This window comes from Agrilus planipennis, unplaced genomic scaffold, assembly GCF_000699045.2.
Source record: "Agrilus planipennis isolate EAB-ADULT unplaced genomic scaffold, Apla_2.0 scaffold141, whole genome shotgun sequence".
Lineage (NCBI taxonomy): Eukaryota > Metazoa > Arthropoda > Insecta > Coleoptera > Buprestidae > Agrilus > Agrilus planipennis.
The window spans coordinates 800292-819093 of record NW_020438903.1 but is presented as its reverse complement, the minus strand read 5'-3'; the positions used below and the strand labels follow the sequence as shown (position 1 = coordinate 819093).

Sequence of the window (18802 nt, the reverse complement as noted above, 5' to 3'; positions counted from 1 at the left end):
TGAAAGATTATCTGTGGAATATTACTGCCTCAGCATTTGCCTAAGTGATCCAAGGAAACCACAGAAAAACTTGGACCAAGGCAGACGGACCCGAAATCGAACCGGCGTCCTCCCGAATGCTAAGCAATGGTCTAGACCTCTAGGCCATGCCGCTCGGTCCTCTCTCACTATAACCTAAACCCAAACAGTAATCTGGTTTAATAACCTTAAATTTCGTCAGCGGACGTTTTTGGCCACAGTCAATGTCAAATCCTATTTATGATTCTACGTCAACTGAATCACTGAATATTGGCATTTAAACAAGCTCAGTTCTCCAATTTTCACGATTTTCACAATAATCCCTTAGGAAACTAAAATATTATAAAAATCACATACTACGATTACATTTCGTACATCCACGTGTAAAACCGTTACTCATATCGTTCATTGTATAAGACAAAAATAATCACATTTTTGCTTATTAATTATTTCCTAAATTGTAATCGCTGTTTTATGACTTTTTAATGAGTACAGGTACTTATCATGACCTGGTAGGTAAGACAATGAGTTAAAATTTGGGCACGTGTATTCTGAAATGTTGCTCGATAACATAATATTTACCCTAATTTGTAAACAAAATAAACAAAGTATATTTCATACGTATATTTTATAGGTCAATATGGTACTTTTGTAGTTCCTTTTGTACAAACAGGTGCATATTCCCGCAATGTTTACTGATTTATTGTAACTAACCAGTGCTTATACGTGCAGCATGCATATTAAGTTGAATTGTTTTTCTGTAAAACACAGTCTTTGCGTTTACGGAGCCTTTAATAGTACAAAATAAATATAGTAAACTCTTCACATGCTGCCATATTAAAACTGTTATACATTATTTGAGTAAAAACAAACTTACTTCAATGGCTGGTATGATACCTATTACTTGAGTTAATATCACATTTTTAAAATAACTACCCCCATTTGAAATGAGTGAGTAACACGTGAGTATTTACTTCCTTTTCAAAAGAATCTATTCGTTCCTTGAATATGGACTTTCAGTTATAAGTAGTCAAAGGTCAGAAACAACGATTTTTTCCAAACGTCTCGTATGTTATCTTTAGTTAATATTGCTTAACTTCCCATGCGTCAATAATCTTAATTAGAATTGTATAGAGAAGTATCAAAAAAAGGGCGGAAGAACTATTAGGGGAAGATAAGTTTGGGTTTATAAAAAATAGAGGAACGCGGGATGTCATTCTAACTTTACGGATAACAATAGAGAAAACTTAAAAATCTAAGGATGAGTTACAGAGATAGAAGAGTGATGCTTAGTTTGTATAAAAGAGCAACAAGCAGTTATAAAGCTAGAGCAGCAACTTGGAGAGGTAAATATTTGAAAGGAAGTCAGACAAGGATTCACACTGTCACCACTACTTTTTAATCTAAACATCGGAGACGCAATCAACATCATTAAATACAATACAACTGTAGTGATAGATATACAGGGGCAAATGATTAGTACGCGTAGAATAAAATAGAAGCGGAATTGACAAAAAATATTGTATGAAAATAAACAAAAGTAACATAAAAATAGTGGAATGCAAGTTAGGAAAGAGCGAATATAAAGACACACACTTTACGTATAACCAATAATTTTCGAGATAAAGGACTAAGAAAAATCAGGAATTACACCGTAGGTATTTGTTTCCACATCACCTACTGAGGTAAAATAAGAAAAAGGTTTTTCTTACGTGGTACGTTATGCCTCCATTTTGCTGATTATGATTTACTGTCATTGATTTTTTCTTCCACATTTGGGTTGTCCAAGGATACAAATATGAAGTCCGCAAAGACGAACAATAATAACTAATCAAATTATGACGTAACTTACCCATAAATGAGGCCTACAGTATCCTCAGTAAAAAAACGCGCTTTGCATTCCAGAGATCTCGAGTATTCACAATCCTAAATCTCGAAGAATATTGTATTATGTAAATTCTGTGTATGACCTTNTTTATTTAAAAAAAATAATGCACTAACACACTGAATTAACGCTAAAAATATTCAAAGATATAAAATGCCAAAAATTGTAAAATTATTTTGGTTTTAAAATAGAGGAATTACATTCATAGAAAGAGAGACCCTTATACAGACTTATCACCTCTTATGCCTGGTTTGTTAGGATTAGCAGTATAAAAAAATATAAACCCTCAAAGTGACGATTTTCATTGCATTTGCACATTCATGGAATATTTCCGATTATTGCCAGAAACTTCCTGTAACTCTCTTTTATCGACTTATTACTTCAAATGTGTCGCCAGTATCGATTGCCTACGGCATGCGTTCATAACAAACAAATTTATTTTTGGAGCAAAATAAATGTTGTACTTTGTTTTATGACAATAAAAGCAAAACTGGAATAAAAAGATGTCTTAAAAGAAATGACTGCGATGATTGCACGAAATTTTTGATAGCTTTGAACTGAAATCGAATTACAGCATTATGTCGTCATCTAACGGATTGAAGTAACTTAGTCCGTCTTCATTAGTTGAATAAATTAAATGAATATGATTCGTAAATCAAATTTTAATTCCATATATTTGTAATTTCTTTAATCGTTATAATAATAAGTTTATTTGATGTTTAAACCACAAAACTGCCCAAGCAAACTTATAAGATAAATTCATCGTTCCTTCTTCTGAAGATGGAAAGTAAGCGCATTAGACAGGCATTCATGTAATTGCTCAGCTGAAAATGGAGTCCACAATTTGCGTTCTCTCTTTTTTTGCTCTTGTTTACTGACACGCTAAATAAATTACTGAAGTTACTTCTATATCTGCCGCGTATTACAGATATAAATCAGATTAGTTATTATAAACTTAAACTTACCTTTAAACAAAGTCAGTATAATTATAAGTTCAGCAAGAAGGTAAAGACAAGGCGTTCACTGGAATGGATAAAGAATTTAATGTGGAGCCGATGGATTAAATCTATTATTGAATGTATATATATATCGACTGTTCTAATGGATGTGGATTCTTATATTCGAGCACACGGATCTTTTTTTTATATTGCAAGGGAAGAAAAGTAGGTAAAGAGCAAAAATAAGGATCGGAGACAAAAAATTAGAAGAAGTGGCTGATTTTAGGTATATAAGAAGTCAAATAATAAGTCAGGGCGGAAGGATTAGTAGAGATATAAAGCAGAGGATAGCGCAGGGTCGAATCGCCGTCAATATCGAGAAAGATTATTCTGAAAGACTGGTCAGACACGCACCTTCACTCCTTCCTATCCTGAGCTAATCTTTGCATATCCCTAAAACTAGAACAACTCACTCTGACTAGACCTTCATGAGAAGGTGTCCTACTAACCTATCTCGCCTATTTTTTATTGACTTCAATAGAGTCCTCTGTTGTCCTATTTTTTCTATTACCTCTTCATTTCTAACCTTCTCTATCCACGGTATCCTCATCATTTGCCTGTAACACCACATTTCGAACGCTTCTAACCTTTTATTTTCCACCATGCCCACCGTCCATGTTTCGCACCCATACAGCGTCACGCTCCAAACATACACCTTTAATAATCTTTTTCATATTTCTAAATTAATCGTTCGCGAGCATAGAAGTGACTCCTCTTTATTGAAGGCAACTTGACCCTGCGCTATTCTCTGCTTTATATCCCTACTAATCCTTCCGTCCTGACTTATCTGACTTCCTAGATATCTAAAATCAGCCACTTCTTCTAATGTTTCGTCTCCTATCTTTCGCTCTTTCTCTACTTTTTCTTTCCTTGTATACTGGTATTAAGTAAGTGTGAGTGAGTAAATTTTGTTACAGAAGTGCTTGCCCACCAGCACTAACAGCTGAAGAGAATAAAAACCCAAAAGTTTTTCTTGTGATGTATTAGATGATGATAACTAAAAGGATTTTTGGTGACTCGAACTAAAACTGTTAGTTGTTTATAACCGATGCGGCAGATAAAAGAGGTTTTTTTCTAATTTTCTTCCTTGTACACCGTATACCATTACATAATGTTAATGTTTACACTTGTACCATTTGCGAAATGCCCAACTCATACGTGACCCTGTTACTGGCGTATGCAAGAGCAAAGGTCGCCAAGGACAACCATGTTTACATGCAGCAATGTTACTTTCCACAAAGAATAAGTTAGCCTCTTTGCTTATATTTGAAAAAAGAGTCACTTTCAAAATACAATTTTAAAGTCTGTTAGTCAATAATTTACGAATGTACTATCACCTCTGCTACTTTTAATACTTTAAAAAATAATGGCATGGGTAGGTACCTAAACCTTTTTGTAAAGAAAATAACAGGGATTATCCTTCCGTTAAAATATGTGAAGGAATTCCAGACACATATTTCATAGGTTAAACGATTCCAAAAGAGTAATTCTTCTCCTCCTTTGAAGTTTTCAGATTAGCTAGCAAAACACGTATCACGGATTTTCCACTTTTTGATGTAGAGGTTACTGAAATTGTTATTTTGGCTTTTGTGTTCGATTTACATTACATTAACTGCGGTGATGGTTTTACATCAAAAAACATTTTTTTGCAATACGCTTCGAAATTAAAAATTTATTCTGCCTCGCGTAAAACCAAATGTCCCGGGTTCGATTCGCGGCGAGGGTGTGATAACAGCAACAAATTTTCCTCATCAAATTGAGGTAATTTATAGTTGGTATAAATGGAAAATGAATTTTTCACATTAATATTTGATATATTGACCGCTATTAAATATCAAAATGTTTCATATATATAATAATAACACCATAACCAACGCATAAGTTCATATGAAATAGTTGAAATTCTCTAAAATTGGAATTTAAACAACAACTACCTATTGACAAACCGTTCGCGTATGGATTCATATTGCTAGTTCCTGATTCATGCACCGCTCAAAACACTAGACAAATTAGACCAGCACACGTCTGCCATACGAAGCGGAATATTAAGGAAAACTAACTGAATGGTTAACATATGTACCTATACCTGTGTATACATTTATTTTAACCGAATTGGTAAGTAGCAGGTGTATATTATGAAGAAAGGAGGGGCTCCGCTGCAGACCGCTAAGCTGTCCTAGTGACCCACTTGGGTTTGCTCTGCTGCCCGACACTGCTTACCATCATCTTTAGTTAACCCACGACTCTTCACTGACAATTTCTTAATCGGTGGATCACCGCTACCCTCACCAACACCTCGGAACCAAGCTTCCGAAGAAGTTATAACGCGCTGTTCCGGCTTCACTATTACTACTTACTTACAAAACTACAAAACGCGTTGAATGACGAACTACAAAAAGTTGGTAGGTAACTCGGTTCTATCTGTCAGTGCGCCTCTACATCCTTTCACTCGTATCGTTCACCATTACCGGCAAAAAAAGCGGAAATTGAAGAAGAACCAAAAAACATACTAATAATACAAATTCGACCATCACCTGTTGTTCATTTCGCAACTCCTCGTGCAAGTTTTTGTAATCGAATGTTGGTGTAAACTTCGAGGTGTCGTATCAAATCGCAAAAATGTATAGAACCAACAGGCCGAATTTAAAAGAATAGACGCCAACAGTGAAATTTGTAAACAATGAGTACCATTAAATTTAGAATAAAGTGCTTTTTATTTGTGGGACTGCTTTCAATCAGTGATGTATTTACCAGCAAAACAGAACTCGGCAAAACCCGAAGAGGTAAGTTACCATTATTAAATTTATTATTTACATCAGCTGTACTTTTTTCATGTAAAATGAGCTAATTACATGCTAATGAATAAGTTATTATGCATTAATTGAAAGCAAATGGAGTTCCATTCTTATCTGATCTAGAGAAATTCAAAAGTAATTACATTTGAATTTGGTTGCTCGTATGCATGTGACTGCACCAATTTATTATGAAATATACCTACAGATAAAGTGAAAGAAGTTACTAATATGTTTATATATGTGAAAGAGATTTGATGCAAAATAGCGAAATACATTATATACACTATAATGCAATCTATATATATATAAAAATGAATGTTTGTCTGTATGTCCTTTATAGAATCGTAAACTATGCATTTGATCATGTGACGATCTTTAGAAAAGTTTTTGTGGATGAACTAAAAAAGGTTTCTGAGTTGGTACGACCAATTTTCGACAGGAAAAACAAGAAATATTGTGTATCTCACAGCACTTCAATAAATATCGAATTGAAACGAAAAACTGCAATGTCACAATTTTTCAGAAATGAACAAAATCAATAAAAAGACTCAAAATGAATTAACTATTTGTGTAACGTCTTTCCTTCAAATTTATTTTAGTTGGTGGCGTAGCAACGTGTGCAGGGTACAGCTAGTGTATAATAAAAGCATTACGTTACAACATGTATAGATAAAGTCAGAAATGTTTAAATTATAGTACGTATCACTTCCTCAAAACACTTTCATTTGTGGACTTGTAATAACCAAAACATTTTCGAAAATTGTATTGATTTTTGGTATCTCCATGTGCAGAGGTATCATCACGTATTTTCTTGGACCCTGATAAGATTATATCAAAACGAATTAAGAAACAGAGTAGAACAAGCCTTATAAGTATGTTGTTTATGTTCTCGCCTTGAGTTTACGCTAGCGTCTGTCTATCAAATCAGAATTCTAGAGTTAAGAGATATCAGACAATTGAGAGTCTGGTCTTATGGGATTATACCTCCTGTCATCGACACACACTTTAAGAAATTCTTGTGATTTCCCAGGTATGAGAATCCATGTCTAGGTTATAATGAGCCTTGTGGAGTCTACTACAACCACTATTACAAGTAATGACATCCCCGTCCATACGTTTTTAACTGTAGGGTACGATAATTTGGTTTTAACAAAATATACAATCGTAACTGCTAAACTTCAGATTTTACTGTTTCGAAACTAAATATAGGTACTGTTCTGAAACAAATATCTTATAGTATTTTAGTTGTAATTATTGTAAGTATTGTGACAGGGCATTTCAGAGATTATTTGAATAATTTTTATATATCATCATCATAGCATCGTCAGTCTTAAGACTGATTGGACACGCACCTCCACTCCTTCGTATCCTTCGCATTTCCCTAAAACTAGAATATTCCACATCCTTAACTATTTGCGAACACAGTAATCTAATCTAGGTCTATCTCTACTCCTTTCTAACTTCTGTTTTTACTTCTACTATGTCTCTAATTAAACCTTCATGCCTGAGAAGGTGTCCTACCAACCTATCTCGCTTATTTCTTATTGACTTCCATAACGCCCTTTGTTCTGCCACTCTTTCTAATGTCTTTCTAACCTTTTCTATTCACAGTATCCACCACCGTCCACGTTTCGCATCCGTACAGAGTCATACTGCAGAGATATACCTTTAGCAATCTTTTTCGAACCGTTTGCGAGCATAGAAAGGACTTATTTTCGTTAAAAGCAACTCGACCGTATACAATCCTTTGTTTTATATCTCTACTACTTATTTCATCAAAGTTAATTAAAAGTGAAATTAACTAATCGTAATTTTTTTAAAAAAATACTATTCAACTACTTTAATGTGTCTACTAGGTCATATTTTCACACATTTCCACATCGTCATCTTATGAATAAAGTTTGTTTATTCATAAAATGTACTCGCAAATGCGATTCTGAAAAGAAATTGAACTAACAACAATAACAATAGGTATAATTTGAAACTTGATCCACAATATAAAAATGTATCTAGTACAACAAATTAGAACAACCAGTAAAAGTAAAATTGCGTGCTTTTCATTCGTTTTTCTCTTCGTACTTAATTTTTAGATCATTCATTCGTAATAGCATAAGCCTACTTTCTACTTGAACAATTTATTTACACAAACCCCATTAATAAACGGTAGACAAACCATAATAATAATTATAAATGTCACTATTGTTTAAGAACAGACTCACTAAACAATTGGCAAGTTATTGTTTATTTTTCATCGTTAACATATTAAAGAAATCAATAACAATAGACCCCTTAAGTGCAGACTAATGCATATTTATAACTATTTTGTCTGCATTTTACTAACAAATACAATTTTCAGCAAAATTTTCTTCAAGTGATTGTGTTAGGAATGTTTAGAGAACAATCTTCAAAAATATATATATATATTTAATACAAACGAAATTTTGTTGGGTGTTGATAAAACCTTCCCCGGATGGACACAGTTGTTTTATATTTTAATGGTAGAGATCGGCCATATGTTAACCCAACCTAACCCAAGCCCTTGGTACATCTGCAAATCTTTCCCAGCAGAGCTTACCTCAATATTTGGTATATACACAAGATACACTAAATCCTCTCTCACTTCTTTTTTCTTTTTGGGTGTTTCATTCCCACCAGCCAGTAATGCCGGAAGGAAGGGCGGAAGGCCCTCTTCAGCCTGCTTTCAGGAATCGTGGGAATGGGTAGATAGTGGTTCGGGTGAGAAAGATGAGACGGGCGAAATGAAGACAGAAGAGAATGAAAGATTATCTGTGGAATATTACTGCCTCAGCATTTGCCTAAGTGATCCAAGGAAACCACAGAAAAACTTGGACCAAGGCAGACGGACCCGGAATCGAACCGGCGTCCNGAAAGATTATCTGTGGAATATTACTGCCTCAGCATTTGCCTAAGTGATCCAAGGAAACCACAGAAAAACTTGGACCAAGGCAGACGGACCCGAAATCGAACCGGCGTCCTCCCGAATGCTAAGCAATGGTCTAGACCTCTAGGCCATGCCGCTCGGTCCTCTCTCACTATAACCTAAACCCAAACAGTAATCTGGTTTAATAACCTTAAATTTCGTCAGCGGACGTTTTTGGCCACAGTCAATGTCAAATCCTATTTATGATTCTACGTCAACTGAATCACTGAATATTGGCATTTAAACAAGCTCAGTTCTCCAATTTTCACGATTTTCACAATAATCCCTTAGGAAACTAAAATATTATAAAAATCACATACTACGATTACATTTCGTACATCCACGTGTAAAACCGTTACTCATATCGTTCATTGTATAAGACAAAAATAATCACATTTTTGCTTATTAATTATTTCCTAAATTGTAATCGCTGTTTTATGACTTTTTAATGAGTACAGGTACTTATCATGACCTGGTAGGTAAGACAATGAGTTAAAATTTGGGCACGTGTATTCTGAAATGTTGCTCGATAACATAATATTTACCCTAATTTGTAAACAAAATAAACAAAGTATATTTCATACGTATATTTTATAGGTCAATATGGTACTTTTGTAGTTCCTTTTGTACAAACAGGTGCATATTCCCGCAATGTTTACTGATTTATTGTAACTAACCAGTGCTTATACGTGCAGCATGCATATTAAGTTGAATTGTTTTTCTGTAAAACACAGTCTTTGCGTTTACGGAGCCTTTAATAGTACAAAATAAATATAGTAAACTCTTCACATGCTGCCATATTAAAACTGTTATACATTATTTGAGTAAAAACAAACTTACTTCAATGGCTGGTATGATACCTATTACTTGAGTTAATATCACATTTTTAAAATAACTACCCCCATTTGAAATGAGTGAGTAACACGTGAGTATTTACTTCCTTTTCAAAAGAATCTATTCGTTCCTTGAATATGGACTTTCAGTTATAAGTAGTCAAAGGTCAGAAACAACGATTTTTTCCAAACGTCTCGTATGTTATCTTTAGTTAATATTGCTTAACTTCCCATGCGTCAATAATCTTAATTAGAATTGTATAGAGAAGTATCAAAAAAAGGGCGGAAGAACTATTAGGGGAAGATAAGTTTGGGTTTATAAAAAATAGAGGAACGCGGGATGTCATTCTAACTTTACGGATAACAATAGAGAAAACTTAAAAATCTAAGGATGAGTTACAGAGATAGAAGAGTGATGCTTAGTTTGTATAAAAGAGCAACAAGCAGTTATAAAGCTAGAGCAGCAACTTGGAGAGGTAAATATTTGAAAGGAAGTCAGACAAGGATTCACACTGTCACCACTACTTTTTAATCTAAACATCGGAGACGCAATCAACATCATTAAATACAATACAACTGTAGTGATAGATATACAGGGGCAAATGATTAGTACGCGTAGAATAAAATAGAAGCGGAATTGACAAAAAATATTGTATGAAAATAAACAAAAGTAACATAAAAATAGTGGAATGCAAGTTAGGAAAGAGCGAATATAAAGACACACACTTTACGTATAACCAATAATTTTCGAGATAAAGGACTAAGAAAAATCAGGAATTACACCGTAGGTATTTGTTTCCACATCACCTACTGAGGTAAAATAAGAAAAAGGTTTTTCTTACGTGGTACGTTATGCCTCCATTTTGCTGATTATGATTTACTGTCATTGATTTTTTCTTCCACATTTGGGTTGTCCAAGGATACAAATATGAAGTCCGCAAAGACGAACAATAATAACTAATCAAATTATGACGTAACTTACCCATAAATGAGGCCTACAGTATCCTCAGTAAAAAAACGCGCTTTGCATTCCAGAGATCTCGAGTATTCACAATCCTAAATCTCGAAGAATATTGTATTATGTAAATTCTGTGTATGACCTTTTTTATATAGATTTATTTAATTAATAATTAATATTTGCGATAAAGAAATTCTATAACAACTAATTTAACGTAAATCCGATATCATACGAAACGTTTGAAAGCAAGCTATGCAGTATAGTAGGACACTCAGTAAAACGAAGTTTCTCACGCTATTCAACAAATATTATTTATAATTTTTTGTCAAAGTATTCCGTCAAAAAAATTACGAATATCTAAAAAATTATTTGGCCTATACATATAGAGATTCCCACCAATAAGCATAGATAGAAAAGAACAAAAAAGCTGGAAACAACAGATTGTACGTTGGTCATTTGACCAAATAAATGTTTAATGAAAATATGAATTACCAGTTATTATAAAATTACAATCTGCATTTCAAAAAAATTCCGGTTTAATGAGTTTCTAAAGTCCTTCGTGTAAGAATAAATGAATTCCATGAATTAATATATTCGCCGTTCTTTTTCAGGTTAAAAGAAATTCCAGAAAATTCGCTTTCAAAGAGGCTTAGAAAAGAAAGAAGTGCTAACTTTGTAAATTAAATTGCTTTTTTATTTGTCAGCACTGGATACATTTAAAACCTCCTTAGAAATACGTATATTAAAACCGAAATGGTTTTTCTTTCTTCTGCTGGAAATAGAATAACAACAGTGAAATACACCCCAGAAAGTAATTTATTTCACATTCACACACATTTTCATTGGACAAACAAAACAAAATACGTCCCATAAATTTATTAAGCACACCTTAAAAAAAATAGTTTAAAAATTAAATTGTCGGTTGGATAATACGTGAAATCCAAAAGCTGTAATTCAAGGCATAGATTTTTATGAAAATAACACATTTTACTATATACATGTTGATATTGTCCAGAAGTTTTGTGATGGAATTTCATAAGCAATAAGGCCATAGGTAGTTTTACTTGTTAATAAGCATCCTGAGATAAAAATGTTCAGTCTCTCAGAGTCTCTGAAAGCGAGACTCGAGTCTCCGTCTCTCATCGAGTCTCTCTGCTGTCGCTGAGAGAGACTGTTGAGAGACTGTCAAAAAAACTGTTTAGCGTCTCTAAACGAGAGACTCGAGTCGCTCATAGGAAGATCCTTATTTCGTATCCACTCTGAACGAGAGATTCGAATCTCTCAATAAGTGGTGTCTCGAAAGACATGGTTAAAATTTTCAAGTTCAACATACTTCAGAGATCCCAGTGTTTCTACGAGCGACTGGAGCCTGTCAATTTTTCAGTTTTATTCATTCAGTCTCTCTGTGAGAGACTCGAATCTCTGAATTAACAATTTTATCGTTCGAGTCTCTCATACAGAGACTGTGAGAGATCCATAAAAACACCTAGAGAATAACTGAGAGACTATGAAAGACTGAGAGACGCTCTCAGAGACGGTGAAATACTCTGAGGGACTGGAGAGAGATTGAAAATTTTTGTCTAGGGATGATGCAATACAATAGACTTCTTGATGACAGGATACGTTTAAATTTTTTAAAAATAAAAACGTAATGATCAAATTTACCTTTCATTTTTTTGATATAAATGTTCTATCTTATATATTGGTAGCGGTAAACACCCAAATATTGGCAATTTCATATAATCCACCAATCGATTTTCCATCTACTGTATGCACAACTAGTTTTCACCCGCGGCTTCGCTCGCGTTGATGTCCTAAATACGTATCAAGGATTATCGACGACTGCATAAAACTAATCAATCTTTTCTGTCTATCTACAGTATTTTTTCTGGATAAAAGCTACTGTATGTCCTTTCCTGTACCCCTGACAATGTGTGTACAAAATTTTATGATGATCAATTGAGTACTTAAGGTATGAATTGGTAATAAATAAACAAACTCCCATTCGCATTTATATTAATTAGGATTCTATATTAGCCGGAATTCTATCGATGTAATTTCCAAATATAACAAATACTTTCATGTATGCTTAGTATTAGTTTGCTCTGCACAAGTTAATTATAGACGATGTTCAGTTTAATATTAGTAGAAATCGTAGTTTCAGGCCATCAGTTATTATTAGAACTCGTTAATACTGTCCCTTCAGCGTACGATATAAGAAAAGGTAGCGTGCATATTAAATCATTTACATAGTAATAAATAATAATGGGCCTGTGATTGTCCCCTGAGAGACTCCATTTTTACTTTTAATTTATAACTACCTGTCCTCTATCTGAAAGGAAATTTTTATATCAAATTTAAGACATTTTCACGTATGCTTATATTATAAAGCTTTGCAAGTAAAATTATGATCTACAAACATCAAAAACCTTTAAATACTCCAGAAAGGTAAAAAGAAAGACATTTCTCATTTTCATTAAAGCTTTGACGCTAAAACTAACTAATCATATATCAAACCGGTGAATTTCCTATAACAGTATAACCAGTATGTGTGCGCATTAATGTAGCAAGGACGTTTATGTAAATCACTATTAAACCGAATAGAGCACAGGAAGTAGAGGAAACGTAGCTGCCATTTATTACTTACATACCTATACCACTATTGGTACTCCAATTGGAAACCAAAATCGATCAGTATGTGACGTAATGCATTTGGTAAACGTGAAAATTAACTGCTAGGTAATGGGGTAATAATAATAAAGGTCAAACTACGTTTGCAACAGATTTTCATCACGAATTTTATCGCATAATTAGTTCTGATGCGCAAAAGCAATTGTACATTATACAACAGCGTCAAATTTTATCTCACATCATATGTATACATGTATATACATATACAAGTGTCGTTTTTATTTCACATCATATTTATACATGTATATGCCTATGCTTGCACAATTTATTGTTATTGTCTCAAATAAATGTTTTAATAAATCACAGCTTATTATATCAGAACTGAAGACAAATAAAGCTACAATTTGTTTAAATGCGATGTTTTCTATTAAACCACCATCGACAGAAAATAAAGAGCTTTTCACTTCAAGCACGCATTGCAAACAAATGCTATTGATACGATAGTAAAATGTGAAATCTCAACCAAAGAGAAGTTGTAGAAGTAGAAACCAATATCAGGTGATCACTCCCTTTGTTTTCTTTAAAAGCATTTTTTTCTTGAAATGTAAGAGAGATGAAATAAAGTTGTAACTGATATAAAAATTGCCCATTTTCGATATTTACGAACCCAAAATAGAAAAACCCGTGATGACGTAAAACAAGGAATAGCGCGGAGTCTGGTCGCTTTTCATGAAAATAAATCGCTTCTGTGCTCGCGAGTTTAGATCTCAGCTCTGCAGGAGTGTGAAACCCGGAGTGTAAGGCGCTAAAGAAAAGATTAGAAGTATCTAAGATGCTTTGTTAATGATTAAAACGCTTCGAAATAAATAGATTAGAAATGAGAAGAGAACAAATGACGCTGTGGAAGTCAATACGGCAAAGGAAGAGATAGGACACCTTTTGAAGAGACATTTTAAAAATATAAACGGAAGTAAAGATGGGCACGAGGAGACCTTTTATGAGATTATTGTTCGCAAACAGTAAAGAAAGTGTAATGCCCAAACTTTTCAGAAATTTGAAGATTTGCTCAGGATAGGAGTGAAGATGCGTCTTCAATCGATCTTCAGACTAACACCTTACGACGATAATGATTTGTTTTCTATTCATTTCGTAAATAAATTCATTTGAATGTAACACTACCTATCAACGCAGCGTTACCAGGTTCAGTAAATAGAATTATCGCACTTTTTAGGAAAAATTATCGTATTAACATAAAAAATATCGTACGCTATTGCGTATGCGCATCGGAGTAATAGTCTAGTGGTGGGAGTATGAATTTGTAAAGAGAGTCTGTGCACCCCAGTGGTTTTCTCAGTTCTATTATACCACCAGTAGATGACACTATAAAAGCTTTCCTGACAGGCTAATAACTTCAAATAGAAAAATGAATTTGAGAGTCCATAAACAATTAAATTTAGTGCATATATTTTAACATTACAAATGTACTTAAGTTCTTAAAATCAACTATTCAACATACCAAAAGATATTTTTTTTTGTAATAAAATCTAATACAATATGTGATCTCAAATTTATTGCATCCCCTATTCATTTCAATACACTGACTTGTAAGTAAAAGTCCGTTAACAGTCGCTAGTTTAGCAAGGAGAAGCTCTTAGGATCTACCTGAGAAGCTTTCGAGAATCAAAAGAGCCGAGTTTGTCCGGCTCTGTTATAAATTAGAGAGAATTTGTATTTTTAAGGAGTGAAAATACCCTGAGACTGTTCAAATGACGATTTGTTCTACTATTAACAAAAGATTTTAAGAAAAACAAGGTAACAGGTTGGCACAAACAAATATCGTAGTCCCACTACTTACATATTACTATTTGAAATTATCGTACGTTTAATAGAAATTTGAGTTACGATATCGTACATCGTATTTGAAGCAAAATTATTGTATGTCCTCATAATTATCGTACAGGTTGGCAACGGTGGGTATCTAGGAAGTCAGATAAGTCAGGATGGAAGGAGTAGTAGGGATATAAAGCAGAGGATAGCGCAGGGTCGTGTCGCCTTCAATAAAAAGAAGTCACTTCTATGCTAGCAAACGGTTAATTTAGAAATTCGAAAAGATTTTAAAGGTGTATGTAAACATGGACGGTGGGCGCTGCGGAAAAGAAAAGGTTAGAAGCGTTCGAAATGTGGTGTTATAGGCGGATGATGAGGATATCGTGGGTAGAAAAGGTTAGAAATGAAGAGGTATNAAATTTCAAGACAATTCGTTTTATTGTTCTTTTCTTGTTTGTTTTTATTTTGCATTAAAATTTGTATTTTTAAAATTTTATATTTTTTTATTCTAATGTTTATTATAAATAAAGTTTTGTAAATTATTAATAAGTGTTACTTTATGTGCGGCCCGCCAAAAAATTTTAAAATTTAAATTGACCCGTTGATTAAAGAGGTTGCTCACCCCTGTTCTAGATTAATAGTGGTGCGAAGATTGAGTATGATGCGTATTTTTCTCTTTAAAGTGATTGAGATATAGTTTTTCCTTCTTTATGTTATAGCTGCTTCAGTTCAGCAACAAATAATTCTTCTATGTTTCCTTGTTTGCCTTTGTCACCAGTTTTAATTGGAAAAAAGACAATAATGTCAAAATAAGGCTGCAAATAATTTTATTGATGTAAAAGCAACATCAATCATTTTACATCAAAATATTTACAACCCTATTTTGTTTCCGATCTTTTACACATTGTAATAAGAGAACTAAATGGAATCTATAGTTTCATTAGCTTTGGTTCATCTAATAAGTGAAATTTTTCGAATCGTTTTCTCAAATTTTATAAGTTTTTAACCCCCCGCGTCCTAGTCACATGTGGTCACACTTGTGAAACCTCCTCCCCCTGGTATGACAACACATATTTTCAATTTTATATTCAAAAATAATTAAATTAAAACAGGTTTTATTTTATCTTTTTTATTAAGAATAATCCTTAATAAAATCACTCGAGTCGCTCATAGGAAGATCCTTATTTCGTATCCACTCTGAACGAGAGATTCGAATCNTTAAAAATTTTTGTTTACATACAAATTTGGCGTTTTAAGATCCTAGATTTGGACATGTGACGTCACGAATCTTTTGAGCCCTCCTGCCCCTTGTCCTGCAATATCCCATTTCGTTGACTGCCCTCAGCCGCCTTAACGTGTGACGTAATTTATGGATGACCCCTTACTAAACTTTCTTAAACTGACTTGTGCATTTTTTTTATTTAGTTGATAATACTAAACACTTCTTTCAAAAATTTCAGCGAGAATGCAATTTAAAATGACTCAAGTCGGCAAGTTTATAAAATTTTTAAGACCAGTGTTAACGTTATCGTTAATTAGTTTATTTACGATATACCTAAAATCAAACTAGGCCACATTCCCTATTACCAGGAGGTAAGTATTATAAAATCCAAATACTTGAAACCTAACGTATTTAATGTCTTTCGTGTTTCGACTAATTGTCCTCATTAAAAATTTCCGTAAATATATTATACATAGAGAACTTTTAATAAAAAAACACTTCCTAAAAAAGTTTTACTAATGAAAAAACCTGGACAATTTAAGTGCAAAATAATTCAACATTTACACGTTTAAAATTGTTAAATATGCAAAATAACACCATAGAAATTCGTAGCGATTAGTGACCCAATTATGTACCTATACTAGTGTCCATATTTAGAAAAACAAATGTTATAAAATTGTGCAATAAAAACAATAAGTAAGAAAAAAGACAATCTTTATCTTGCTTTTACTCTACGTTTATGATCGCAGTGACTCTTGCTTGACATCAAAACATTTTACAGTTACGCGGTTCGCCTAAACATGTAATTGAAACAGGGTCAGTCGCTCATCGTCCTTCAGTCATTAGTCATTAAAGAATTCCTTATTCCTTTGCGGCATTCGATTTCGAAGATACCTTTTAATGAACCATTTATTCGCTCGACTGCGTTTGATTAATTAATTTTACGATTTCAACAAGCATTAAAATGTTTGTGTGAACTGAAACGAATCACGGAAACCGACTTACAAATAATACACAAAGCAAATTAAGTTACGAAACCTACAGGAATTTTTGTTTTATAGTTCATATTGCTTCAGTATGCATGAGCAGTGTGGTTGGTCGTACCGCACTCCTTTTAATCTTAAATGAACATAGAATGTCGAGATCTTTCATTTGATATATCAGATGACCCAATTTAAGAGAACCATCAAAATAACTCCTGGAGAGAGGCTTAAATTAAAAAGCGTTTCAATAAAATTTGCATAACTTTCAGAAGGGATGTCTTTGAGGTTAAATTTCCATATTATTTCAAAGTTACGTTGTTCTTTTAAATAGAATTCTCTATTTCTGACTCCAGAATCTAAGAGCAAGTAAAATTCTACGTTCAGCCATATCGTATTATAATGTTGATATCACTTGCAAATAATTATTTTTATCTATAAGGATTAATGACCTCCAGCAAGAACTTGAAATTAATTCACAATTCTTATTCGTCATGTTTCGTGAACAATTTGTTTTTACCACTTCAGGCGATAATTTTCACTGATGGGATAGATATAGTCAATAAATTAAAAGTATTTTAGCACTATAGGTAGATATTAATACGAAGCAACTGTATCTACTGTTTGTACACATACATGTATAGTGTATATCGCCTTAACAGTATTTGTTTTTTTTTATTAATTCGACAATTTTTAAGCGTTTCGTCTTTATAATGACCTTGACTCGTGTCCCTGAGGTAAAATTCAAGGACAATATTGATTTTGCATGCTATAATTGTAAATTTCAGGTAAAAGCCCCACATTGACTCGAAAAATAAAACATAAAAATTATTTATTAAATCACACACTCCGAATTTGTTTTTTCTTTTTAAAGAGTTTAAGTAATTGCCGAACACGAAAAAAATAAAGCTTTGCAGAAAATAGTCCATAAAAATTTACTTAAAATGCTTGGCGAATTATCATGAAAAATTAATACATAGAACAATAGGAAAAAGGATTATCAAAATCAATCAATAAATGAAATCTGTGGTATATACTTAATCCTTAACATATGCCTACATGTCAACGTATGTAAACGCATATGATTTTTGGAAGGCAAATTCAGATGATAACAAAACATAAAAATAAGGCAAACTCAAAACATTAGCTTATAATTTTATAACATATTTTTTACACCGCAGATTCAAAAGTCCCTATATTTCCTACTAGGTTCATGTCCTAAATACGTGTCAAATATCATCAACGACAACATAAAACTGATTAACAGTTGTTTTTTTTTGGATAAGGACCCTATGTCCTTTTCTCTACCACTGACAATGTGTGAACAAAATCTAAGGTAGTCAAGGCATAAAATCGTAACAAACAAATTCACAGCAGCATTTTTAACAGAAATTGTTAGTTAGGATGTGCATGTAAGTATGCACGTTCTTTTTCTAAACGACAGCGAAGTGGTTATTGGACCATTTTTCCAATATTATTTAAATTCTAAGGTGATGACAAATCCTAAAAGAAAAATCAACTTCCGTTCTGTAAAACGAAAAACGCAGCACTTTCGTTTACCGACTTCTAGATGTCACGAGAAAGTTTATTCAACGCGGTTACATAAAAATAACGTTATATGGGTCAGTCACCGCTTCTATAGACGAGGCGTTGTGTAGTTACTTAGATACTAAATGAATAATGAGGTGCCAGAACTTCGTGGAACAAGTCACTT

The 18802-nt window shown here is 33.2% G+C and overlaps 1 protein-coding gene across 1 annotated transcript in view; it reads left to right on the top strand.

Moving 5' to 3' along the window:
* Positions 1-5104: 5104 nt before the first annotated feature.
* Positions 5105-18802, top strand: part of LOC108736958 (serine proteinase stubble) — a 55199-nt gene continuing 41501 nt past the window's right edge. The window contains exon 1 of the mRNA XM_025973313.1: positions 5105-5684. Coding sequence (XP_025829098.1) covers positions 5582-5684 — 103 coding nt within the window. The 5' untranslated portion in view covers positions 5105-5581. The remainder of the gene's footprint in view (positions 5685-18802) is intronic.